This window comes from Emydura macquarii, unplaced genomic scaffold, assembly GCF_026122565.2.
Source record: "Emydura macquarii macquarii isolate MOO-44397 ecotype Brisbane River unplaced genomic scaffold, CSIRO-AGI_Emac_v2 contig_2768, whole genome shotgun sequence".
Lineage (NCBI taxonomy): Eukaryota > Metazoa > Chordata > Testudines > Chelidae > Emydura > Emydura macquarii.
In genome coordinates this window covers 50352217-50379079 of record NW_027132905.1, presented here as the reverse complement: position 1 = coordinate 50379079, position 26863 = coordinate 50352217, and the positions used below count along the sequence as shown (strand labels likewise).

At 47.4% G+C, this 26863-nt stretch overlaps 1 protein-coding gene across 2 annotated transcripts; it reads left to right on the top strand.

Annotated features, from left to right (window-relative positions):
• Positions 1-26863, top strand: ACTL8 (actin like 8). 2 transcript variants are annotated; one of them, XM_067567552.1, is made up of 3 exons: positions 1-38; positions 24355-24730; positions 25413-26863. In XM_067567552.1, the coding sequence occupies exons 2-3, from the start codon at positions 24365-24367 to the stop codon at positions 26175-26177; spliced, it is 1131 nt and encodes a 376-aa protein (XP_067423653.1). In that variant the 5' UTR covers positions 1-38; positions 24355-24364; the 3' UTR covers positions 26178-26863. The 2 variants fall into 2 exon arrangements, with proteins under 2 accessions (XP_067423653.1, XP_067423652.1); XM_067567551.1 differs by lacking the exon at positions 1-38 and adding an exon at positions 5706-6171.

Here is a 26863-nt window from a genome sequence, read left to right as displayed (position 1 = left end):
ATCCCATCCTTCCATTCCTCGTGAGGGCATCTACTCAGGTAAGGAGTGGTGGTTAATCTCTTTCTTCTGGTGTGGAAGAGGCTTGCTGAGGGCCAGGGGAGTAGGCTGTTTGCTGAGCAGTGGCTGTGTGATTCCTTGTGTGTTATTTATTAGCCGGTTTGTTCCAGTGGTGTCTGATCTACCTTAACTTCAGATGTATGGTTTTCACCTTTCAATGAGACACTGCGGGTGGGTGTATTAGTTCCTAAGACTGATCTGTCCCTGTCTTGTAACTTAAGAACTAGCAGGAAACATTTCTCTTCTCCCTGGTGTGGGAAATCTCTTCCTGACTGGAGTTCAGTGTTTGACTCTGACTCGCTTGGCTGGTGGTGGTGAGTGAAGCTCCCTGGTTAGCCTCTCTAGAACTACCTGAGCATGTATGTGCTCCTAGCTTCCTCCTCCTGGGATCTGCAGCCTACCTAAAGGTTGGCTTGGCTGTCCTGTCTGTGGTATAGTGGCTTCTGCCAAGCAGATTGGAGTCCCATTGTGGCAGATAAACCTAATTAAGCACTGTGGTCAGAACAGCATTAATTATTAAATGCACTATAGTCTAGCTGCTTATAGTCCTCCAAGAGGAGAGGGATCCATTCCATTGTCTCCTGCTGGTGCTGGAGATTCACTTAGGAGGGCAAAAGAAATCTTAAACCTGCCCAAGAAAGGCACTTCAGCACTTGTTTTCCTTCCTAATGATTCAAGGAGCTAGTGTCCTTCAGCTGCTCCAATTGCTTATTTAACTTGATTGAGCTGCAGAAGGGCAGACGTCCAAAACAAGGCAGAGGTTCATTTGAATCTCTTAATGGGGGGGCGGCTACATGGCTAACCCTTTGTGTGCTGCAGCTTTTGAGTGAGTGTTGCCTTTAATATGCAACCATAAACTGAAAAGCTGCTACCTTTAAATAAAGAGGACCCCCCCCCCCCCAAACCTTGTTACTAAATGATCTGCTTCAGAGTTCTTTCTGATTGCTTTAATGAGGGAGTTCTAACTCTTTTTTTCTCCCTGTAGAGAGCACACACTGTTATAAATCAGCTAGGTTGTGGTCTGTCCAAAGTACAGACTGAATTCTAACTGCAGGATCAGATTGCACCCTCTGACTTCACCCATTAAGACATTGGGGTTGTACATGTATAACCGAACATAATTTGACCTGCAGTTATTAGTGTGGTATGAGAGAAAGTAAGAAGGCAGCTGCATGGGATAACTACTGATACAAGTACCTGTGTCAGAGAATTAGTCACTGGAGACACCATTCACCAGACCATGTCTAGCCCAGGACTGAATGGTGTGGTGATCACTAACACTCAGTTTAGTCTAGGGACAATGTTGTTCCTAGTTATTAAACGACCCAAGCTCATCTTAGCACATTATAGCTGACACCTTAAATCCTAGCCAAGACAAAGCTGTAGTGGACTGACTTTATGCTGCATATCTGCCTGTTACCTAAATGAGATGTTCTGGCCCAACCATTCCTAGAAGTGCACTTCCTTGCTCATACTGGTGGGTTAAGCTCTCCTGCACGCTGCAGGAGGTGCGAAGGAAGGCAGAGCAGAACTGTGGACCTGAAGTGCTTTACTGGGATGCAGGCCGCCTATGTGGCAGTTGCGTTGGGAGTGGAGGATGGGTACCACAATGCAGGGCTATTACTGTATGTAAAACAGAACGGCTGGTGTGAGCTCCTTGCACTGAGGCAGTGCAAGAGCTGCCTATCAGTGCAGGTTAGGCATGACTGGGCCGGCTGGCGCTTAGCTTGCCTCCTGCCGTAATTTGTTACAACCTCGGTGCTGGGCCCCTCCTCGTACTGCTCTTCAGTAACCTAGTTCCACTGGCTCTAGACCCTGTTGCTGTCCCTGTGAAGAGCTTAGCTTGAGTATGTTCAAACCTTCTTCAAAAGACTCTGTGAATCCTCTTTAAACTCTCTCTAGCCCATGCTCCCTCAAAGTTTTGCTGTTTCTCACACCACCAAATCTTCTGCAGCTGGCTTTAGCCTCTCTGCTGGTTTGGGGGGATGCAGGGAATGACCGGAAGCAGTGGAAATGAAGCTTTTTATCTAAGCTGACTCCTTAAGCAGATGGTAGTCTTGTGTTGAAGTGCCAATAGCCTTGCCTGTCCAAGGAAACGAGTCTTGTGTGGGTTGTAAAAGGTTTTGCCTTCCTTGGTAGGGAAGAGAACAAGGGGTCGAGAGATGCAAAGAACACGCACTCTAGCTTGCTGACAATTAAAAGAGAACCAACCCTTAATTTCAGGTTAAGCACTTTGTTGTTAAATGGAAATTGAAACCCTTTTCTCCAAGAATTAAAGGCAATCTTGAAATAAGCGTCAGACAAAAAAGTAAAGACAAAACAACACCACCAACTTCTAGGTTTCTTTTAACAAACTGGCCAAAGCCAAGAGTAACTCGGAGTTTCTCAATTAAAGTGTGTGTGTGTGGGGGGGGGAGATGACAACTTCACCCAGTTCTACCTTGGAGTAATAGGGCTAGGTTCTTTACCCTTTTAGGACTGGTCTATACCTGCTCAAAGAAGGTAAACACTGCCCTAGTCTCTCTTTCCTGAGAAAGGATGGTCTTGTGGCTGGAGATGCAGGTTTGGGCCTTGGAAGGTCTGGGTTCAGCTGCCAGTGCCTCTCTAGACTCCTATATAACTCTGCAAGTCTTATCACTCTGTGTGGCTTTGTATCCTGGTCTGTAAAATGGGACTACTTCCTCAGTCCTGCCCTATTGGGGCTTTAAGTTCGGAGGCTGCGTATAGCAGAATGGGAACCTGCTCTCGATGCTGGAGGTGTCGCAACTCAAGTAACTGGTTAAACAGTGTTCAACAGGCAGTTGAATGTGGAAAGTATTTCCAGATACAAGTAACTAGCCTGGCTGTGGTAAAGCACTGTACTTGATCTTCGCTGTAACCCTGTAAGAGTTTGCAGTCACCAAGGCATCAGGCAAAGTACAAGCCAACTCTGGCTTATTAGGACTGCTTCCAGTGCCTGTACTCCTGTCTCTTGCTGGCCTGGTTACTCCATGACCGGGAGTTGATCTCGTCACCTTGCTCTGGGTGAGCCATTTGTTGGGCAGTGGGTGCAATGGGGTGGTGCTGCCAGGTGCCTGGGTAAATGCAGTATGCCTGTCTGGAGTGGGGGTGGATGGGTGAGCAGGCAGGGCTACAGCCTCTGCTGAAGTGTAAACCGCTCTAAATGGCAGCACACTGACGTAGCAGTGGGGAATGTGTGCAACCCGCCCACCTCCTCAGGTGAAGTCTAGGAGTGTTCTAGCAAATGACTGCTGCAGTGAGACACAACAGTGAGCGTAAAGAGACTGACTTCCTGACTCCGTTTTCTATAATATACACCCACCCAGCTTTCCCTGAGCTGTCAGCGCTTCTCACTACTGCAGAAGCATCTCCTCTTAAAGCTATTTATTGAAGATATCTTTAGTACACAAATAGCTCTTAATTTCTCCATTACCACTCCTGTGACACTTCCAGTACCTGCTTTCTGCAATTTCCCCCCTCTTCTACACATGTGGGAACCCTCAATTACTCTAGAGGGATTGAATTTTGATCAGCACATTTCAAGTGTGCAGGACTTACTCACGCCTTTGAAACTCTGTAGTGTGACTTCAGCTTCTTTAAAACTTGGGTGTTAGCAGAAGCTAAATGTTGTTTTTTGGAACAAATCAAACACTTAGCTGGCCCAACCTGTGGATTTCCCTGAAAGACCTTTAAACTCCATCATGAAGAGGTTTTTGGACAGATCAGTCCTAAGATGACTGAAGAGGAAACTCTTCCACTCTGCCCCAGGTTTGGTTAGGAGGTGGAATGCTCTGGAAGAAACAGAAGCAAACATCATGGCTTCAGGAACATTCAGATATTCAAGCCCAATGTCCTCCAGTGGTAGCTTGCAAAGGATTTGAGGGCACAAATCCAGCTTTTCCTATGTAGGAAGAAGGTTTGGAGGGGCTTCCTCGCTTAGTGTCTGCTTTCAGAAACAGAGCCAACTGTGGGCATAGAGGAGTGTGCAAGACCCTTTAACATGTATGGCAATCTCTCACCTTAATTAAAGGACTGAGTGTGCTGAATCTCTAATGAAGACATCTGTCCAAGATGTTACCAGAAATAAACACCTTACATTCATATAGTTGTTCAGTGATCTTGATTGCTATGACACCCTCTCACTAGGTTTTTTATGAGATGGGACTTGACCTTCTAATATGACAGACTTCCCTGTTCTTCCCTCCCATCAGGATGTGTGGAATCTTTCAGCTTCTTCTGACTAAAGAAGCCAAAGGCACAAGCACCTCTCTTTGCCCTTCCTTGCACAGGTCACCTTCAACGTGAACTTGCAACCTCTAAGATTAGATTGTAGGTGTCGGCTTGGTCTACCTGGCATGTGTACTGCCTGCAGTGTCCCCTGCAGCTCCTAGCAAGGTGTTCTAGCCTGCAACGCCAAGTGACTTCCCAAAGTCAACAGCAGAGTCAGGACTAGAATAAACTCCCTGGTTACCTCTTCCCATCTGTAAGATGGCAGTGCTGAACGTGGCTATATAGCCAAGGCTTCAGTGTTTTACAGTGATCTAAAGAGATCCAGAACCGAAGTTTAGCTACTCTTGGTGTGGCATGAACCAACACAGGAGGACAGAAGCATTGAGTTCAGGGGTCTGTCCAGAACAAAATGCTTAAGGCCAAGCACAAATCTTGGATGCTTGTCTCAAGCACTCTTGAGATCACTAGTCTCAAGACAAGAGCTCTGTCACTTGAGACTAGGTGCCAAAAAACCCAACTACAGTAGAGGTTGTCCTGCCAAGAGATGCAATTGCTGACTCCTACAAACTAGCAAGTAAGACTAAACCAACCAAAAGCAAACTTAATGGTATACTCAAACTACACCTTAAATCTTGGCAGAACAGGGAGAGACCACAATTTTGTCTGGATTATGGGGTGTAGAAATATGCAAATGTAACTACTCCTAGTTTCTCTCTGGTGTTTGAACCTAGAGCCGGCATTCTGCACTACGTGAACCAAAGGAACAAAGTTTCCAATGGGAGTTGCGGAAGGTTTTGCATTACAGCCACATGTGCTCCCCCTCTGAGAGCTGGCCAACCTCCTAGATAGAATCAAACAGTGGTCATAGCCTCTCAAAAACTGGACTCTCTTCCTTGAGCATTCAGATGCAAGAATCTCCACCAATTTAGTCCTGTATCAGTGTGCTAGAAAAGCATGGCCTACTAGTTGGCTTACGCCCGTAGGGGATGCTTGCCTTCCAGTGTGGCAAGTTGTTGGATGGATGGATTGTCCCAAACCCTGGAGAAAATACCCAGGAGCCTATGGATTGGTTGGGTATCTTCCTTTCCTTCTGATTGACTTTCAATGGAAAAGGCACTAAGCATTTAAAATGTGATTCTAACGGACAGTTAAAGATCTGGTTTTTATTACACTCCATAAATTTTGAGATGCCTTGCTGCAGATAATTCCTCCACAGCTGTCATGATTTCATTTGTTCTTAATTTCATTAGGTGAGGTGATCAATCTAGAGTTCAGGATGAAATTAATTCATGCTGCCTAGGTACAGGGTGAGCCAGAGAAGCTGTCTTCCCTCAATGCAACTTGAACACTGTATCCTCGAGTTCCCATTCAAATAGTCCTGGGAACCTGAGCCTCTCTTTTTTTTTTTTCTAGACTCTAACTGCTGGGGCTAGTAGAGGCAAAGATCTGCCAGAAGGACAGACCTCCTCTTGTATTGGAAGAGCCACTTCTACAGCACCCTCGTTGGCACTTGGTGGTCAGACAATAGTAGGACTCCTTGAGTTGCATTTTAAACACTGCCTTGGAGACAATAGCCAAGGAAAGCATTGGCACCTTGTCTGTTGAAGCAGAGCTGGCCATGGAAGAACTCTGACAGGAGTACCCCTTGTCATGGGGCCTCTGCAGAACACCCCCGGCTCCAACAGGCTCTTTCCAGAGTCTTTGCTACAGTTCCCCCCCACAGCTGTCCATGGCAGCTGTTATCAGATCTAGTTCTCTATTTCATATGGGTGCATGCTCCATGTGCAGTAGGTTGGCTTTGATACCATCTGTTGCAAGGGAACGGCCAGAGATCATAAATGGAAATAGCATGCCATTAAATGGCCCTGCGACACAACTAAATATGTGAGTTAGTAGGTAAGACTGTTTTTCCCAAATGGGCCAGTTGCCGGCATCTTGTATAGTGACTCTGGCTAAGTGGGATACGGTCGGGGAAGACGCCACTCCACAAGGATAGTGGGACAACAGACTGGATTCTATCCTGGCCTTACTAATGGCAGAACTATCTTTCTCCTCGGAAGGGGTGAGACTGCTAGCAAAGTCATATGATCTCCAAACTGATTCACTTCTGTCCTAGTGAATCCACATTAACTAGGACTTTCAGCATTGCTTTGTAGCCACAACTTACTAAATAACATCCTGGGCTAATAAGCAGTGTGGTTTGGCGCGTCCTGTCTAGTCAACAATCATTCCTTCCCTTGATGAGACTTCCCCTGTCTTGTTGTACAGACATGGCTCCACTTGTAATGGGATGGGCGTAATGGTGGGACAACTGAGAAGCTGATGGCCAAGCTCCACCATGCAAAAGCATAGGGCCCAGCGATTGAGTCAATAGCTGTACACCGCATCCTTGGATTCCCAATACTCAGACAAGTATGGCTTCAAACTATTGTTTTAAGGCAACACCTGCCATCATGTGAATACGGCTCCGTTGAATCAGAACTGCAGGCTTGTGCTATCTTGCAAACTCCTTGTATCTCTTCTATATGAAAGCATTGCTTACCTCGTATTACTAATATGTGAAGCGTTAAATTGTACTTGGCTGTTTCACTTCTCACCCCTTGTGCTGTTCAGCTACTTGCTGGTCAGCATGGACAAGACCAGTCTGCAGCCAGTCAATGTCATGGTCCGGCTCCTATGCGCTACCACAATGCTATTGTGCCCTGGTTTAAAAATACCGCATGGGGCACTAGATTAGACTGATAGCCACAATGGCTCTGCAGAGCAATTTCTCCTCTGCTCTAGATCTAGGGCAGGCTAAATAGGATTCTCCAATATGCTGAGCAGTCAAAGGTGAGACCACTCTCACAGACTCAAATACTCTCCTTCACTGGTTAAAATCAGTAGCATGATACCTCTGGAGTATTTCTGTCCACAAGGGCATGGAATAATCCAATGTAAGGCAAGAGTAATTCTGGGTGCAAAACTTTGGCTATACTAGGTGACCATTTCTAAGACTATGGTAGCCACTCTGCTCCTCCAGGGTAGAACAGGAAGGAGGCAGTGTGGCCTAATGGATAAAGGACTTGGATCTGGGGTCAGTTCCTGGCAGTGCCACTACCCACCTGGGTAACCTTGGACAAGTGTGTTGTCCTGAACCACCATTATCCATCTGTAAAATGGGGACAATACTGACTTCCAGCTCTGAGATGAGCTAGACAAGCCCATTGAGAGACATGGGGTCCTGGTCCATCATGTCTAGGACCTCAACCATTCCCACTTCACCACAGTTAAATTTTCAGGGGGGGACCTTGAGGTTGGGATCCTGAGGAAAAAAATTGTCCCCCTTATCAGCCCTGAAGCTAGGTAATATTAGAACCACAAGCCTTAATGGGACCCCTGCCTGTCCCATTAAATAGACAGCCCTCTGCAGAAGAGCAGCAGCTGCCATCAACAAGGCAATTGCTGGAAAGTGTCCCTTCTGCTCAAAGTTCAGAGAGCATATTACTGTAGTAACAATGCTACTATAGAACAGACCCCGCCATGTGGGGCGGGGGGGGGCTATTCATAACCAGCTCACTCTGGCAGTCCATAATGAGGGAACACCCTCTGCAGTGGTGCCAGTCTATAAAGAAATAGACAAGACTGCTGGTTCTCCTCAGTAGCCTGTCTGATTGCTTCCAAATGTTTGCTTGAGAAGGGGTAGCTGCATATGTACTTGTAAGTCTGCAGGATCTGTCGAGTGGTCTCCATTAACAGCCAGAATCAGTCAGCCCTGCAAAAAAGAGGGGATCCAGTTTGTACTCTGGGACCCCTACCTAGTCTGACTTCCTGCCCAACTGTGTGTACCTTCCCCCAGTATTCCCTGTATCTGGGTGAACTTGCACTCTAGCGACAGCATGCTTAAACCTCTTGTCTCAAGTGAAATGTCACATGACAGCAGATCTTCCACAGATGTTACAGCTGTCAGTTACCTTTGCTGTTAATATTTCTGCCCATTAAGCTGGTAAAGCAGCTTCTACAGGAGTGCAAGTACAACTAAATAGGACACAGTTTAAAGATGTCAGGCCTGAGGTGCAAAATTCTTTGCTTTAGTGAATGCTCGAAGCGTCAAGCTGACTGGGAGTGCTCACTATTTACTGCAGTAGGATATTGAGCGGTTGTGTTTTAATCTGGCTTCATTGTTTCAAAAAGCTGGACTTCTGTGCGCGCACACACACTGCCTTCCTGGTAAAGGGATGCACCAAGGTTCTAACATATCTGTTAGGTGTTACTGCTATTAACCACTCACTACCCAGACAAGACACTCCCCTGCTCATGCTGCTCTCCAAGGAGAGAACAAACGACATGACAGATATTAGTCACAAAGCTTAATGCACTGCTGGAAGGAGCTCACATCACTGTAGTATTAACCACCTGTCTAGAATAGGCTGGCAGGGCCTGGAGTTGGGGGGAACATTGCAGAAACACTCTGTGAAAAGCTCCCTCAGCCCTCCTGAGAGGTGTGGGGAGAAATCTTCAACAGATGCTTATGAAATATTAAATGATGCAATCGATACTGCTCTCCCAAACCTTGCCTCAGGCGCATCTTTCATTAAAATCACTCACCCCTGCCCATTAGTGGGATGGAGTAATGACCGGCTACCCACGCCTGACGCATGGAGGAAGCAGCGTCTTGCTGTTGCAGCTGGAAGATGGGGACGCAAGAGGAGGTAGCCAGTAGGTCAGAAAGCCATAGTGGAGACCTGCAAATTGAATCTTTATCAGAATACTTGATTTCCATGGAAGTGCTGCCCCTTGCAAGGGTTTCAGCCTTCCCTGTCATGCATGAACCAGAGGTGCTTTTCAAAGCACAACTAATGGCAAATTGTGCCTGGCAGTAGCAAATTAAGATGGGTCCCTATTAACTGGCTGCTAGAATCTCGCAATAAACACTGCACCCTGCTGTACTTTCCCACTAGTTCTGTTGCTTTCTTAAGTGCTGAACACATCTACCCTCCCCCCCCCACCAAACACACATGCTCACATCAAACTTAACACTGTAAAATCCTGCCAGAGCATTCTCCCAGCCTGCTGCCTGTGCCTGAGATCTGTGGCTTCTGTAGCTAATGAGGCATGGCAAACAGCTCCCTCCCCTTGAGAGCCCCCAAAAAAGATTGCTGAGAATTTTAGACTAATTACATTTTCCTAATGCAGTTGACCTCCGCTGCACTTACCAAAGCTGCAATCTCCCAGCCATTATTCCAGTCTTAATAAGAGTCAATTGGTTATTGTCACTTCTCCAGTTGAACATGAGGCACACAATCCCCAGACATTCAGTGGGGGGGCTCTTAAAATATTGCATTAATAACGGAGATTTGGCTTTTGTTAGGCCATCACCCCCACTGGGATACTGAATGGCAAGGCTCTCATGGCTGGGCAGCCTTCTGCTTTGTAGGAAAATCCTTGGCTCTCCCACTACATGCTCTGCTGTGAGTAGGTGTTTTTTGGGACGTGTATCCCAGGAGGACCCATCTCACTCCTATGTGCTCTGTAGCTCAGGTAGGTTTTCAAAGTCTGTTGGTGGGCAGTAGCATCCCTGCAGGGCTGACCCGCAAGCAGATGGCTTGTGTAATGCATCCCAGCAACATGAATGGTAGTGTGCAAAAAGTAAAGGGCATACTCCTGAGTGCCAGGTGATCACGAGTAGGTGTGTGAATGCCACTGGCTTGCTGAGGCCAAGAGTTTTTAGTAAGACTTCCAGTCGAGGACAGGCCATCTAGATGTCTGTCTGGATGGCAGCCAAACACAATCCTAGCGCCGAGGAAGGACTGTGTTCCTTTGTACTGCAGGGTGCAAACTCCTGTAATGGAACTGAGGAATAGAGCTGGTGTGAAAACCAGCCTGGGCTGCACTTGTGGAAGTCTCCACCTCACAACAAAAACTTGTTTGTTAAAAGTAACATTCTTGGCAGTTTTGGCCAAAAACCCTTTCTTGCAAATCAACCCTTTCCAAAGGAATCTGTCTTGTCAAAACAACTATCTGCAAATGCCTCCCACTTTCTATCAGCCCTACTGAGGAAGAAGCTTCCCTGTGTTCTGGGTTATTCCAGAACAATCTGCTGCAGAGTTCCTCACTTTTTTTCCAAAAAAGCTGGTGCTAGACCCTGCCAGACACGTTAGCCAACTATTCTAAAGCAATGAGAGATGCATCTTGTCTTGGGAATGTTGGACCTGTGGCTCATTAGATGCCCACCCAATAACAGTATGGATAAATGCAGGGCTGTGAGTTTGTAAGGACACCAGGGCTGGAACATACACCTAATGCTGTGCAGCCCCTTTCTGAACACAAGAAGGGACCTCTGTTTAAGATACTGCCTCTTGGGAGGCTGCATCAATTGTACTCACAGCAATGATCTGACCCAGCAAATTCTGGCTTAATTATATGATTAAATATCTGAATTATTTATGCTCAAAATGTGTCCTGAGGGGTTGCAAGTCCCTCAGTTACTCCAAATGTAGCTGCACTGCAGTCTAGCAATGGGAGACATCTGTCTGAGGAGGAGAACTACGCTGCCTTGAACTGTGTAAGAAATTCCATCCTGCGCTTGGGTTCTGAGCTCTGAACTTGTGGCTGACATCAGCAGACCCCCCCCAGATGGGTTCCTCCCCAGTTCTTTCGCTTGTCATGAGAACACTCAGTACGTCTACACTGGCAGCAGCAAAGTCGCTGCTGTCAGGCCATCTGGATTGATGAAGCGGTCAGTGAAGACCTGCTCAATTGATCCAGAAGTCAACGCTGTTAATCCACCCCCTCAGGTAGCGTAGCGCTGCGTTGATGGGGAACGTGGTTCCCATCGGCACGGTGCAGTGAAGATGGCACGCAGAAGGGAAGCACGGCAGTCACCGGGAGTGATGCAAGTTACACAAGCTACTCTGTAACTCCTGTCGACTGCCACTGAATCGCCGGGTAAGTGCAGACCAAGCCTCAGATTGCTGGGGGTATATATTTTTGTCTCTATCCTGATCCACACAGCCATCTAAATCAGCACCATGATATAAACCCCTAATCGTTGGGATTTTAGAGGCTAGTTCAGTCTGTTTATTCCTTTGACAAATCTTCATTGCATCCTGCTATGGGCCAGTGGCTCTCTAAACCAAACTATTGATTGTTGGAGGAAATCTTTCCTTGAATGTGCTAGCTTACATTGGCTGACCCTAGATTCAGCTCGTGTAAATACCCACTGCATTTGTGGGGATCCATGGGGAGGAGGGCCATGCCTACCACTGCATTCCTGAACAGCTGTCTCTTGACAGCTGCCCCTTAGCCTCAGTCTGTGTTGAGATCTGCCAGCAACTTGCTGGGACTCCTGGTTGCTCGTCTTCTCCCATGGAGGATGGGCATGCTGCTGATCTTATTTGCATGGGCATCTTTCTCCTCCTCCTTCACTTCTGTGAACTGCAAAGTTGCTAAAAGTTTTCAATTATCTGCACAGAATCCAGGCTGCCTCCTTGCAGATCAAACCCAGCCCTGCAGAATGCAGCTGGCTCAGTGGCAGGGCAAGGACAAGCTCCCTGGATTGGACTCTTAGCTATGTCCTAGCTAACTTACAGAAATGAGGGCGGTCTCCCAACTGGGTCTGGCTGGCCTGGGGAAGATCTGCATTGGGACTGGCTCTGAAGTACTGCTTTTACCCCTCGCCTTCCCCACAAAAAAGCAAATGTTTCACTTGTCTGAGCTGGTTAGCCTCTGTCCTCTTGAATCATGACTCTGCCTATGGGCTGTGCAGGAACAGCCACAGTTCAAAGGGACAGTGAATTGTACTGTCTGCATATACAAGATGGCTCCTTTTTACTATCTGCTTTAGCTAGTCTCGCTAGAGCAGAATGCTTTGTATTTGGGGGGTTTGCACCCTCGGTGAGGGAACTTTCTGCTCCAATAGGCTGGGCATTTGTGAGTGGAAGGGGACCAGCTTTTGAGCTTAGAGCTTTTCAAGTCTGGGAAACTGTCTGTCACTACTGAACATCTTTCCCAGCCCTGAAGAAGAGCTTTGACAACGTGTCTTTCACCAAGAGAGGTTGGGCCAATAAAAGATTTGTGATGGAATGGGTGAGGTAGTTACCCAGGTCATCTTGATTGACTTTTGAATACAGCCCCAACATTAGAGTGCGGATCTTCTGAAAAGATCCCTGGGAATATTGGAGAGCGTGGGTGAGGTAATCTTACTGGACCAGCTGCTGTTGATAAGATGACTTTAAGTTGGTCCAGTAAAAATTACCTCCCCCCACCTTGTCTTGAATATCCTGGAACTGCCACCGCTACACCAACACTGCATGCAATAGTGGAACGACAGTCGGGTTAACCTGCCATCAAAATAACTGAATCCTGTCTCAACTTTCCATTAATGGATAGAAATATTGTCTGGCAGCTCTATGGCTTGATGGAGAACAGCTCCGTCTCCAAATGACCAAGTCGGGTTGGTGAAGGGTAACTGCCTCGCTATAAGACTCCTTTGTAAGGTTTTTGATTTACTACCACATGATGGTTGGATTTAAAAAATATCCAAAGAAACTCTTCAATGGGATGAAGAACTGGCTGACGGACAGATTTCAAAGTACTTGTCAATGGGAAGTTCCCTGTCAGGGTTCCACAGGGATTGGTTCTAGGCTTGATGCACTCTGTGATCTGGAAGTAAACCTAAAATACTCTGGATTTTTAATGAGCTCAGTTTACCTCCCATCCCCATTAAAACCAGGCATTTTAGTACAAAATGTCAAATGGCATTGTATATCTAGGCATGCAGGCCACGTTAGTTCACTAATGGCCAGCCTACAGCATAGGTGACTGCAAAGCAGTGAGGTCTGCTAGGGATGTAAGCATCCTGGAGGACAAGCAACTCAACATGAACCTTCAGCGTGAAGCTGTAGCAAAAAGGGCTGGTGTGAAGCTGGATGTATAACCAGAGAGTAGGAGGCGAGTCATTAAACCTCTGCATGTGGTGGTACTGAGGCCAGCTGGGTTCAGCCATCAACATCAAGATGCCCAAACAAATAGTTTGTGGTGCTTCTCTGCCCCCTTCAATCTGGCTGGATTAAATGCCATGCCAGTGTGATTTAAAAGCTCTGCTCTTAGTTTATCATAGACAGCTAAGAGGTGACTTGTTTGGTGTAGAAATAGTCACAGTGCAAGAACAAAAGGTACTAAGAGCTCTCAAATGTAGCGGAGAAAGACCTAGCAAGAACATGACTGGAAGTTGAAGCCACATAAATTTAAGCTAGAAACTGGGCACATGCTTCAACAATGAGTCATCTACCATTGGCCTAAACAACTAAGGGAAATAGTGGCTTGTCCCAAAGCGAAGACTGGATCTCTTTCTAGAAGAGGGGTGAAACTGAATGGCCTCTGAGCAACCGGAAATCAGACTCTAATGGACCTCCTGGTCTCAAACTTTATTCACACCAGAGGACAGATGAATGATAAGGATGAAAGCTTAATTTGGGCCCTTCCAGTGCTTGAAACAGTTGGGGTTCAGTCACCCTATGGGATTATGGCTCTTGAGGGCTGGATGTTAATGCATGTGGCCCACGGGAATAGAATCCATCCACCCAGCAGAGACGCCCTCCCTGCTCTTCCTCTGCTACTGCTGGCCCTGCTTTCCCAGCCACTCCTGCCAACATATCTCTGGTCAGCTATGGGACATCTCCTCCCAGGCTTGTAACACTGCACAGCCTCCGCATGGGCGTTCCTGCGCTAGGCCAGCCTCTTCCCCTGACCCCAGCTCTCATAGGCTTTGTGGCCATTTACCAGCCTTCCCTTGGCAACCAGCTCTGGGTCTGCTGTCTCCAGGACTAAAGCGGCACAGCACTTGTGCCTCTCTCAGGTCACTCTGTTCTGTATCCTCTAGTGTCCGAATCCACTTCTGGGCTGCTGCCTTTCCCAGAGTGACCAGTGGCCCCCTCTAAGCCATTCTAAAGCAGGTGTGAGTAGGCGGCAGCTGAACTGGTGTGTAACTACTATCCATGCTTCTCTACAGCATACTCCCTTTCCAATTTCCTCTGCAGCTATTGTTCAGCTATTACTGGGGGGCGGGGGATGCAAGCTCTTCCAGTTTCTTAATCTGCTGACTCGTTTTCAGGGGCTTAACATCATGAAGATTCCTGGCTGGCTCAGTTTCAGGTTCCCTGACAGGCTATAATCGGCCCTTCAAACAATTGACAATCTCCATTGAAACGGCACAAAATAGACATCTGCAATTTTCCCTGCTTTCACATAAGGAGAGAAGCTCTGACAGTCCGATTGCCTCCCCAGGGAAGGGGGTCTTCTAAAACCAGGCTGCTCGCATGGTCTTGCCCTCCCGTGTAACGGTGGGGCTAGAATGGCTGCTTGGCGCTAATTGCCTCTAGTGTGGCAAGAGGGCAAGATCCCGACCCAGTTTGAAGCTGCTACAAATGGGATTCTGGTCTTCTACAGAAACACAAGGCCTGTACTGCCCTGCAGTTTGCATGGTCCCTTGCACTAGTGCAAGATGGATGTGGCACTTGTTAGCATCTTTCTTGTGCAAAGTGGGATACAAGTGATTTCATGGTGTCCACAGGAGCAATGCTGCAGTCTAAACTACAGGATTTCAGAGCAATGCTGTCCCTCTTAGCTAGGGGGCAGGAGACATTTAAAGGCTTGTGAGAGGAATGCCAAACTTCTGTCATGCAACAGCCATGCTCATGTACTGGTTGAAGGCCTGCAAATCCAAAGTCTTGCACCAGTAGTTCTGCAAATATCTAAGGGCTTGTCTATGCTTGAAGCACTACAGCAGCAAAGCTGCAGCCGCTCCCCTGTAGACCCTCCCTACAATGAGGGGAGGGGTTCTATCAGCATAGTTAATCCACCTCCAAGAGGCAGTAGCTAGGTTGGCAAGAGAATTCTTCCACTGACCATGTCTACAGGGGGGCTAGGTTGGCTTAACTGTCCTCAGGGGTGTGGAGTTCTCATATCCTGAGCAAAGTAGCTGGGCCAATCTAACTCTAGCATAGACCAGACCTTAGTCTGTGGACAAGACCAATGCTTTCCTTTTTATGTCCATATGTTTCTGCAAGCCTTCTGGTGGCCTGCAGAATGAAAAGGCTCCACTGGTGATGTGTGACCCATAGTTACCAGAATTCCATACACCATCCTGAGTGGAAGGGGGAAATCTGTCTAGGCACAAGGCCAGACACAGCTCGTTTAGTGGTGGGAACCCTTGCAATTTAAAAGTTACACATCAGTAAAGCCCTCATCCCAAAGATCCCCTTCAGGCAATGGCTGTTGGTTACCCTAACTCAGGGAACCATTAGGGTAGGGCTGGATGGCAGATGGTATAATACCATGGATTTCTGTAGTGGCATGCCAACACCTTGAATACTGTGTGCAGATCAGGTGTGTCCTTGTTTTTAAAAAACAAACCAAAAAAACCCCTGTATAAAAGAGCTGGAAAAGGTAGAGGCAACAGTGATCAGGAGTATGGAACACCTTCCATGTGAAGAGAGTAAACAGACTGGTTAGCAGGGAGTGTGACCAAAAGCACCTCTGTATTCACAGCATACATAGAATTGTAGTAATCTTGGTGCAAAATACACCTTGTGAGATCATTGAAACCAATAATGCACTGATCATCAGTATTTAATGTGTATTGAGAGATGCACCTGTACTGAAATTATGACTAGTCAGGTAAACACACTGTAGTCTGGGGAGGGGATAAATGTTTCTCTCAGACCACAGACAAGTTGCTGCCTCCCACCAGGTGTCATCAAAGTTGACTGCCAGTCACCAGGCAAGTCCTCATTTTTGACAAAGAAGGGTGCAGGAACAGATGGATCTGCATTTTAGCAAACAACATAGAATCTTTCACCATTAGACTCCTGTGGTTCTGTCCTAGCAGCTGGAATTAACTTTTGTCTAGGGGAAACTCAAGAAAATGCCTATCAAAGGGTCTCTGCACTATAAAAGTCAGGCAAAAATACCTGGGTTCTCTGTCACCTAAGACAACCAAGGAAGCAGCCCTCTGCCTCTGGGGGGAGATCCTGACCTGAGAATTTGGTCAGCCCCATTGCTGGGATCATGTGGTAAGGATTTTTAACTTGCGTTTTAGCTTCCATGAGGCAGTTGCCTTTATTTTTCTTGGTACCATTACCTTGTACTGACTTAAATGAACCAAGTAATCTGAACTAATCCAGTGGTGGCTTTTTTTGGTTGTGGTTTTTTGTTTTTGTGGGTTTTTTATAAACTGAAGTAGCAAATGGAATATTGACCCTTTACAGGGGCAACTGATCTGCACTGTCCAGCCCTCTGACAGATATTGAAGAACAGATATGGGGAAAATTTGGGACTTGGAGTGTGGTGATCACCTTGCAAGTAGTAACTAAGCCTGGTGGAAGCTAAGGTGTGACTGATGTGTTGCTGCTGGGGTCAGAGTTGTGGGACCAGGGCACTCAGGGTATGGCTGTCAGTCTGTTTGTGAGCAGCCCAGGATGGAAGCTACAACAGCAAATCACTGAGGCACACAAGGCTGCAGGGCAGGAGTGACACAACCCTGTTGGTCTGGATTGCACCCCAGAATGTGACGGATATGATGGAGGTCCATAAATCACGAATGGTGTGGGGGAAAGTGAAGAGGTATTTCTCCATAATACCAGAACAATTTTATTGGCTGACCTCTTAATAGGCATGGATCTAAAACCAAAGGCTGTACCTCTTGACACAACACCATCAACCTGTGGAACTCATTGCCAGGGGATGTTGTGAAGGCCAAAACTATAACGGGGGCTCAGAAGAGTACCTGGAGGATGGGTCCCTCGCTGACTACTAGCTAAAATGGTCAGGGATGCAACCTCATGCTCTGGGTATCCCTAAGACTCTGATTGCCAGATGCTGGGACTGGGTAACAGGATGGCTCACTTGATGATCACCCTCTTCTGTTCATTCCCTTTGAAGCACCTGGCATTGGCTGCTGTTGGAAGACCGGATACTGAGCTAGATGGACCATAGGTCTGATGCAGCATGGCCATTCTTGTGTGCTGACTCTTTTCCCGGGCACTCAGTCATGATTGCCTTTGCCATCAAAGCCAGGGTGGCTTGATCTGTCTCCTTTGAACATCCTAGAAGCCTTTGAATGACCTTTAGAATGTTCTTCCTCCTCATGCAGGAAGGTGGGCTTTTAAGATGGGGTGAAAAGCTTCCTTAGAGGTGGTGCATAAAGGGTGGTAGGATTAGTGACCAGCTCAGTACAGTCAATTTTTCTAGGCTATTTCTGGACTGCCTTGGGAAAGATGCAGTGAATTAAGACCCTTGTTAAATTGGTCCCTGTGGCTTGGCTTTCTGTACCTATACCGCTATTATCCTCTGATCTTTACGTAAACTGTCTCTCTTGAAGGCTGGTGGCTATCCAGGCTTTGCCTTTCACAAAGGATTATCCTTCTGTATCTGAATTTTGACAGCCCTTTCAAGAACTGAAACCATTCCCATGTCTCTCATTTTCAAGATAATGAGATTAATTATACTGAGATTTGTCTCTTCAATGGTATATTTGAGGAACTAGTTATATTTTGACTGCTTTCTTTTCCCTTGTTCTCTGTAGTTTGCTGGGTTTGTATTGCTTAATCCCTCCTATTCAGAATCTCTCTCCTTTGCTTCTAATTAGTATCTAGAAGGGTAATTGGACTGAGTGGTCCTTCCAGAGGAAGATGGCTTTGCATAAAAATTGCAGGGAGGCTGAGAGTTCATAACTTGGTCCAATGTGCTAGGGATTCGCGCTCAGCTTCAACAGTCAAAGCATGATTTAAGCAAAGGGCTTGACTATCGCTGGCTTGCTAAAGTAACAGAGATGCAGAGCGATGGGTGTCTGAGTCAACTGGCAGCTAACTGTGTCCCAAGCAATGAGTGTGTTAGCCGTTCCGCTAAAGCGAACAGCCATGTGTCTAAATAAAACGCCTGGCATGGAAACAGGGCTACACTAGCCAGAGAGGCAAATATCTCTAGGAACAAGGCTCAGAACCGAATACTCTAACCTGGAGCTGAGCACTGAGATGCCTTGACTGCTAGATCTCCAGGAACTTGGCTGTCTCTGAAGATGGAGCTGTCCTCTGAACAATGCTCTAGTCACTCTCAAATACAGTCTGGGACCCTGGCTGTCAATCAGGTGACTCACGACCCAGTTAACATAGTAAGTGTCTGCCAGATCTCTTCTTGAGGGAGACCTTACAACTATGACCTTATGCTAGCCTCTCCATAAGGAGGAGAGGGAGCTTCTCCAGAAGCTGGAGCCACAGCAGGCTTCAGTACAGAAGTGAGATGCATTTTCAAAGCAGCGTGCCTTCATCTAGTTGCTGTAACTACAGGCTGGTGTAGCTGATGGCTCCTGGCTGGAGGGCCTCCTGGCTTGCTCTATTGGTGCAAAACCACTGCCTCTTCCCCCCCCCCTCCCCCTCTGAGTTTTGCCAGTGGGGTGAACTCTCAGTTGAGGGACTTACACTCAAGTCTTGGGCTGTTTGCAGATCACCCCTGCCAGATAGCACCCACCGGCTGGATTCAGACCTGGGGCAGTAACAGGACATATTCAGCTGCCTTCATTAAACCCTCTGCTGATGCATTCATCTTCCACTCAGTGAAGTGTTGCTGGACCATAACGTGTTAACACTTTTTTCCAACCTCTCCCTAGAAGGGTGGGCTCCCTAGAACTCCATTAGCCTGGAGCCACTTCATAGACAGCCCAATGCAGCCTCTAAAAAGTTCCTATTGGTTACCCAGGAGATGGCAGCATCTCAGCAGGGCTACAGCAGACATCCATGGGATTCTAGTGCTCTGCTCCAGCAGGCAGTGCCAGTATCGAAGACAAGGTGCATTCAGGTGACACTAGCTTCCGCTTGCATTCTGCTCCCCTGTACTCGTGTATCTCAGGCCTCCCAATCAGCTTGTAGAGCAAAACTGTTAACCTGAGGTTCCACACTGCACTAACAGCAATCCCGCTAATGGAGTGCCACGTTCCAATTAAGACTGAAGACGAAGACTTCATTACTGGGCTCAGGCATCAAAGCGATATACGTAAAGACAGGGAGTGGGTTAGCCAGTCCATCGGTAATTACAGTGCCAGTGTGAATAGATGAACATAAAACCATTAGAGTAATTTGACTATCTAACGAGGCGCTGTGATGTTTTATGCATGGTGGCTAATTTTACCCTGGCAATCTCCTATATTTAACATCATTAATCATTGTTGATTCCCACAGGACTGGATCCCTGATTGGTGTCAGATGCATCACGGGAGGAAAGGGGCTTTTAAAAAACCCTTTCCTCCTGCTGGAACTGAAGCCAGTTCAAGGGCGTTTGTGCAAGCAAGGAGATAATCGGAGCATTTCTGAGCAGGAGGGGCAGACCAATGCAGTGCCCTCCCCCCACGCCTAACCTCTGTTCCCCTTTTCTCATGTTCTGCAGGCCTCTAACCTGAAGTGTCTGCTGTGGTCTTGCTTCCTTTCCCTAATCCCTGTGTACTTACGCCAGTGGAAAGCTGGCTTTTTTTTTTTTTTTTTGGTAAAGGTAGTTGGTGCTTAACTGCTGTGCTGAAAAGCACTCTATCCTCCTTGATCTCCGGGTGTGGGGAGGAAATTCTAGGTAATACAAGCTTCTTGGTCACTGACCATGATGCAAAAAAACTGACCACAGCAGAATCCTGTTAGGAAATAGTGACCCAGCATCTAACTGCATTTTGACTTGGCAAATACATAGGTAGATAGAACTGTTCTAGCATCTCTGCTTTAAGATGAGGTGCTCAGACGTGTGCGTGCAAGCACACCTTGGTTTAAAAGGCTTTTAGATGCCCTCTCTGCATTGCTGGGATTGCAATGTAGCCCCAGTCAGGGCTCTTGGCAAACACCTTTCTGATAAAAATGAAGGTTTTCGTGACACTCTCAATGCAACTTCCCAGGAAATAGCATTTCCAAGTTTCAGCCATATCTGGCTGAAACATTTAACCAGAAAGCAATGCAAACTGGCCATGACTAGAATACTAGATTTCAGCTAACTGAATGCTAGTTTTCTGTTGCTTTGATAACCAGGCACTGAGGTTTTTAGGTCTAGCACAAATTCTAGGATGCAGAAACAGTAGAAGAAGCTGTATGGGAAGGCATCCTGAGATCTGTATTCTCAAACAGTCTCCAGAGGCTTACCTCTAATCCTGCCAGAGCAGTCTCATGAGGACAGCTGTGTGAATACCAATTTTTTTCAGCTCATTGGCAGTTACCCAAAAATCACTTCCCCTTTTTTGAATCAAAACATGTCTTGATTTCAAGCATTTCTTAAAGTGAAAACTAAAAAAATCAAGTCACTTCAAAAATAGCAAAACAACTTGAATGTTCAAATTTAAAGCAATTTGGCAAAACCCATGTTTGGCTGTAGCCAAATCTGCATTTTGCCATAGAGCTTGGTCAATTTTTTGCACATCTCTACTTCATGAGGTGAGGCTTTCTGCTAACAAAACAAAACTGCAAAATCCATGTTTACTAGAGAAACAGGGAAGCAATCCAACCTGCAAACCCCAATTTCTCCCTGCAAACACTGGTCCTTGGAATATCTGCAGACCGCTAAATATTTAATCTCTCTCTGATGCCTATCGTGCAACCCATCTTCCAAAGCAATCCCAAATTCAACATTCAGGCCACTACAGGAGGAGATGGGTTTATCTTCACAGCCTTGTTCAAATAGATATCTAGACTTGCTTTCCCTGACCCACTTGGCTAATTAAGCACAATTTCAGTCACCTTTTCAGCTCTTGTATATGCCTGACAAGGTGAGTGAGTTAATATCTTTTATTGGACCAACTTCTGTCAGTGAAACAAGCATGTGAACTTGCATAGAGCTCATCAGGTTGTCAAAGCTAAATAAAAGGTGGAACCCATCGTTATGCATCAAGAGTTAACACCTTGCAAGAAACCATTCAAGGTAAAGTTGGCAGCTAACACCTCTGCAGTCATAGGACAAGAGGGTTAGTGAGTACAGAGTGTTGTAATGAGCCACAATCTAGGGTTTTGCAGAGTTCTGAATTAGATTCCCAGGCTAATCACAACTGTTAAGGTTTAGTTCCTTTCAGGGTTGGGGCTGACGGGTCTAATGTGGAGTGATCATTTTGTGAGAAGCGTTTGCCCATGGGTGATGGGGTGTTTTTATCACTCCTGTGTGAGCTCATTTGAGAGCCTAGTGTCTTGTCTGGCTTTCATAGTTACTGCATTTAGTGCAGAAGATGAGGCAGGCATCTGTAGGACCCATGGATCATGAAAGACCTGTTGTGGGGGCTATTGATCATGACAGCAGTGGAGAGCTGTTTGCTGGTTTTGGCATCTGTTGTGGCATATGCCTGACTGTGTATAGATCTCCCTTCTTGGGCCTATTAACAGCTCTTCCAAATGAAGGAGCACAGCCCCCCGAAGGGCAGAGGTTGCAAACTGGATGTCCGAATAAGGACTAAAGAGCTGTCCTAACACTGATTTGACTCTTGCCTGTACTCTGCTTTCTTCAGTAACCTTGTCCGTTTCTGGCATGGTCTGGACAGCTGGCAGTCTCCCACCCCCCACCTCGGTCAGAATCTTATTAGCTATGTTTACATGGCAGGGATGTCAAGCGATTAATTTTTAATGGCTTGGTTTATTGCATGTATGAATGGTTTAGTGAGTAATTTCCACATTTAAGTGATTAATTCCCTAGAGTTTGGAGGGACTGGTTAGCTTGTACATTAATCAGGACTTCAGCATGCCAAGGGGTGATGAATCAATCCCTGCTGCCAGGGAGAGTAGGGCTTAAAATACCTCCAAGGTACAGGGAGGCTAGGCAGAGCTTTAATTACCCTTTTTTTTCCCCTTCCAGCAAATTTTGTTGCTGGTCCCTGCTATTTCCCTTTCCCAACACACAACAAACCCAGATGTCAATTAGGAGGCTGGCAATGGCATGATGTCACACTCGGCATAAGATTCATGCTCCCCAAGTCCAGTCCATCTGCTCCTGGCAGAGCCATGGTATAAATATCACTCCCTTCCACGTGGCAGGTGCATACATTAACTGCTCCGTGGACAGGCACCCTTCTGGCTCTAGCTAGAGTCAGGCTGAGGAGGCATTGGTGAAAGCTGCGTCCCCTCCTGCCTCGCTGACTGTGCTCCTGTTCTGACCAGTCACTGCCCAGTCTGCTGTTCCCAGGTCAGTGATCTTGCACTAGTGTAGGCTTTGACCCTGGGTGAGCGCTTAAGCTAGCGTCTAATGGGTGGCTTTAGGCAAGCAGCTCTGCAGATTGCAAACATGCTCACGACTCTCCAACACACGGTCCTCCTGGAAAATGGCTGGCATGAACAGTCTGTCCTACCTAGGAGCAATCTGCATGCACTAGCTCCAAGCATCCAAACCCACTGTCGCATCCCCATTCCTGGCATGCTTCTGCCAACAGCCTTGATGGCTGTACTATAGCATCAAGGATCTGACCACCACCCCCTCCAGCAAAGCTGAGGCAGCACAGGCTGTCCTGAAAGTACACGGCACACGAGCCCCCATAAAACCCTCTCTGCATTGTAATAATGAAACAGTGAGAGCACAGGGCGTCGACTGGATCACGCACCACAACTGCAACAGTCTGGAAACTAACAGCCAGATTGCATATTCGGTTAGTCTGCTTGGTTTGCTCATGGCCATCTTCAGCGCTATCAAGAAAAACCTGTGAATGCGACATACAGTTGCACGGCAGGCGAGTTGTACCTTTTTTGGGGGGGTGGGTTTGGTTTTTTTTTCATCTTTGGTATGAAGATCAACACCAAGTTCAGCTTGTGTGAATGGAAATATGGGAACATCCAACCAACAGCTGGAGGGGGGGTGATTTCAGATCTTCTGAAAGCCTTGCCTGTAGAAGATGCTGGCTAGCAAAGCTCCCACACCCACCTCTTGACTGCCAGGGCAATCTTGGACAGATAGGGCAATTCTTGTCGGGTCAGGCTATAACTAAAGCCTTCAGCATGGAAAGCTGGGGTGAGAGCCTCCTGCTTGGTGGTGGTTTCAGTCAAAATTTTGGTCTATTAACCTCATCTTCAGTACAGCGCTGGGAGGAAGTGCTTCTGATGCTGTTGGATTCTGGCTGTTAGCTTGCTACAGTGGCTGCTGCTCTCCTTTGTACAAAAACAGGATTTGTAGGCTGTACGGAGTTTGGCCCCTTCTCTGAGGGCAGTGCTTCCTGCTGTCAAACCAGCACTAGGGCCAAAAGGGACGTTGGCTCCTCAGACCCACAGGCTGCACAGTGTTTAGTGTCTCTCACCACATGGGCCCAACTTTCTAAGAGTGCCACAGCCGGGGTGGGGGAGGGGGGCTCTTTCCCTAAGAAATCGGGGCACCAAACAAAGTGGAAGCAGAGCTTCTCTCCCTCCCCTCAATGTGAGTGTGGGTGCTGAGCTCTCTGGAAAAACCTGGCTCTTGCCACCCCCATTCCTTCCTCACAGGACAGAAGCTGGAAGGCCAAGACTATAAGCCAGCACATGGTCCCTACCTCAACAGTAGCTTCCAAAACTAAAAATCCAGGACACTCCAGGGCATGGGGCTTTAAGCTGCATGAATTAAACCCCCCCCCCCCCTTCCTACTCCCCCCTGTGACATAATGCTGTCCTGAAGAGACTCTACCCGCCCAAGCTAGCTGAGACCAGAAATAGCCATCGCTCAGACTTGGCTTTTAATTCTCCAGGTCCTTCCTTCCTTCAAGGCAGGTGAGGCGTGGCACTTCCACTCCAGTGCTGGCTACTGACTTCACACCTGCATTTGGCCAAAGAGGCCTTCGAAAAAGCTTGGGTGTTTAGCAGTCCTCAAATGCTAGCAGGTACAAAGTCCTCTTCAAAAGCTCCCACTCCTGGAGCCTCCCCTTTAGAGTCCCTATCTAGAAGAAACAGGCTAAGTGCCTCCGATACAAGCAGGCTTATCACCAGTTAATCATGATCCCAGCATCTCGGTAGGACCCACGTGCCTCCTAAGCCAGCTACTAACTTTCAATGGCCGTAGATGCTCCCTCAGCAGGAGCAGTCGACTTGCCTTTTACCTACAAACTTGGTCTTTCTCGGTCTCCTTACCCAGACAAACCAAAATGGCTGAAGAAGAAATTGCTGCTCTCGTTGTGGATAACGGCTCTGGGATGTGCAAAGCTGGGTTTGCTGGAGACGACGCCCCTCGGGCAGTGTTTCCCTCCATCGTCGGGCGTCCGAGGCACCAGGGTGTCATGGTTGGGATGGGGCAGAAAGACAGCTACGTCGGTGATGAGGCCCAGAGCAAGAGGGGCATCCTGACCCTGAAGTACCCTATTGAACACGGCATCGTCACCAACTGGGATGACATGGAGAAGGTGTGGCATCACACCATGTACAACGAGCTCCGGGTTGCCCCTGAGGAGCACCCGGTCCTGCTGACGGAAGCTCCCCTGAACCCCAAGGCCAACAGAGAGAAGATGACCCAGGTGCAGTATTGCAACTTGTATCTCTGGTGTGCATGTCTTGCAGCTGACTTAAATTAGTGTCTTGGTTTTCTACCCCTTGTTTCCCTGATGTTCTATGGCAGCCCTGCCACTTCTGTTTCCAAGTCCCTTAGCTGTCTTGATTTGCCACATGCTGATGCTGAGTGTCCAAGTTTTAGAAGGTCACCCAGTGAACCAGTCAAACAGCACTTCACGAGAAATGTCAAACTTTCCAAGCTCTTGCAGGGTTCAAAACTCACTTATTTATAGTGAAACTCATAAGACTTCAGAAACTGTCACTTTTTTTCCTGTGCGAGTTGAATTTCTAAAAGGGCTGGGGAGGGGGAGAAGAGAGGGCTGGGGGAAGTGAGCTAAAACTTCAACAAAAAACCCACGCAGGAAAAATTCAGAGTTGCATCTTTTGGACAAAATGTCATGCGAAGTGGTTTTGACTGGCTCTAGTTGTCTGTCACCAGGTTACTTGGATGCTTGTGATGTCTCTTGTGCTGCTCCAAGACTGAATCTGCTTGTTGCTTACAGCAGAAGTCCCTCTAGCTCAGCTGGGGAGATCTGGGTTTTCATGTTTAGACTGCTCTGGGCTCAATCTTGGAGTTAAGGACCAATGTTTGGTCACAGGAATGGACAGCTGATCCCTGCCATACAGTAAATGTCTTGTTTCTCCTAGATCATGTTTGAGACCTTCAACTGCCCTGCCATGTACGTGGCCATCCAGGCTGTGCTGGCTTTGTATGCCTCCGGCCGTACCACTGGCATCGTGATGGACTCTGGTGATGGGGTGACCCACGCCGTGCCCATCTACGAAGGCTACGCGCTGCCTCATGCCATCCTGCGCTTGGACTTGGCTGGCCGTGACCTGACGGACTACCTCATGAAGATCCTGACCGAACGCGGCTACAGTTTCACCACCACGGCCGAGAGGGAGATCGTGCGTGACATCAAGGAGAAGCTGTGCTATGTTGCCTTGGATTTTGACCAAGAGATGGCTGCGGCTGCTACGTCCACCTCTCTGGAGAAGAGTTACGAGCTGCCCGATGGGCAGGTGATCACCATTGGGAATGAGCGATTCAGGTGCCCGGAGGCCCTCTTTCAGCCCTCCTTCCTGGGTATGGAGTCCTGTGGCATCCACGAGAGCACCTTCAACTCTGTCATGAAGTGTGACATTGACATCCGAAAGGACCTCTATGCCAACACGGTGCTGTCTGGCGGCAGCACCATGTACGGTGGCATCGCCGACCGCATGCAGAAGGAAATTGCTGCCCTGGCCCCCGGCACCATGAAGATCAAGATCATTGCCCCGGCAGAGCGCAAGTTCTCAGTCTGGATTGGTGGCTCCATCCTGGCTTCTCTCTCCACCTTCCAGCAGATGTGGATCAGCAAGCAGGAATACGATGAGGCTGGTCCATCCATAGTTCATAGGAAATGCTTCTGAATCCTGTAGCAAAATGGAAGTGTAAAATGTACCTGGACAATGTACTGTTCCTTGATGGAAATATCTCTTCCATAACTGTTCCCATCTTAAAAGAGCTGTCTGTCTGCTTAAACTATCCTATTTAATATTGCTTTAGAGCCAAGTCCCACTGCATACCACCTAATGCAGTGATCACCTGTAAAAAGGTGCTTAACCCTGGATGCTAGTGACTCATGGAATGTGCAAGGTTGAGGTAAAACCGAGCTAATGTGAGGCGATGGATCTGTCCCTGATTAACAGCAGGTTTTTTTTTTTGTCGTACTGTCAAATTCTCAGGGCTAGAGATGAGATTGGTGCAAGATGTATTCAAGGTCAAGCATCTAATGATTAATTATTCCATAATTCCTCTTCAGGGGCTGGCTAGTGTAAATGTTAATTGCCACTTGTCTCCCTATTGTACCGGCAGGGATTAAGGGGCCAGTTTGCTTTTTCCACCGAACTGCACCAACAAATAGCCATGGGGATAAAAGTTACTCTAAGACACTTGTGCAAGCTACTGTATTCGTACTAATTTGCCGAAGAGAATCTCTGTACATTGCCTTAACGATCACTGACACATGCAAACTCTTCCCAAAGTGGAGAATTGTAACATGCAGGGATAGTCCCTGGTGATGAGGAAATTTAATTAAATTAAATATTTAAAGTGC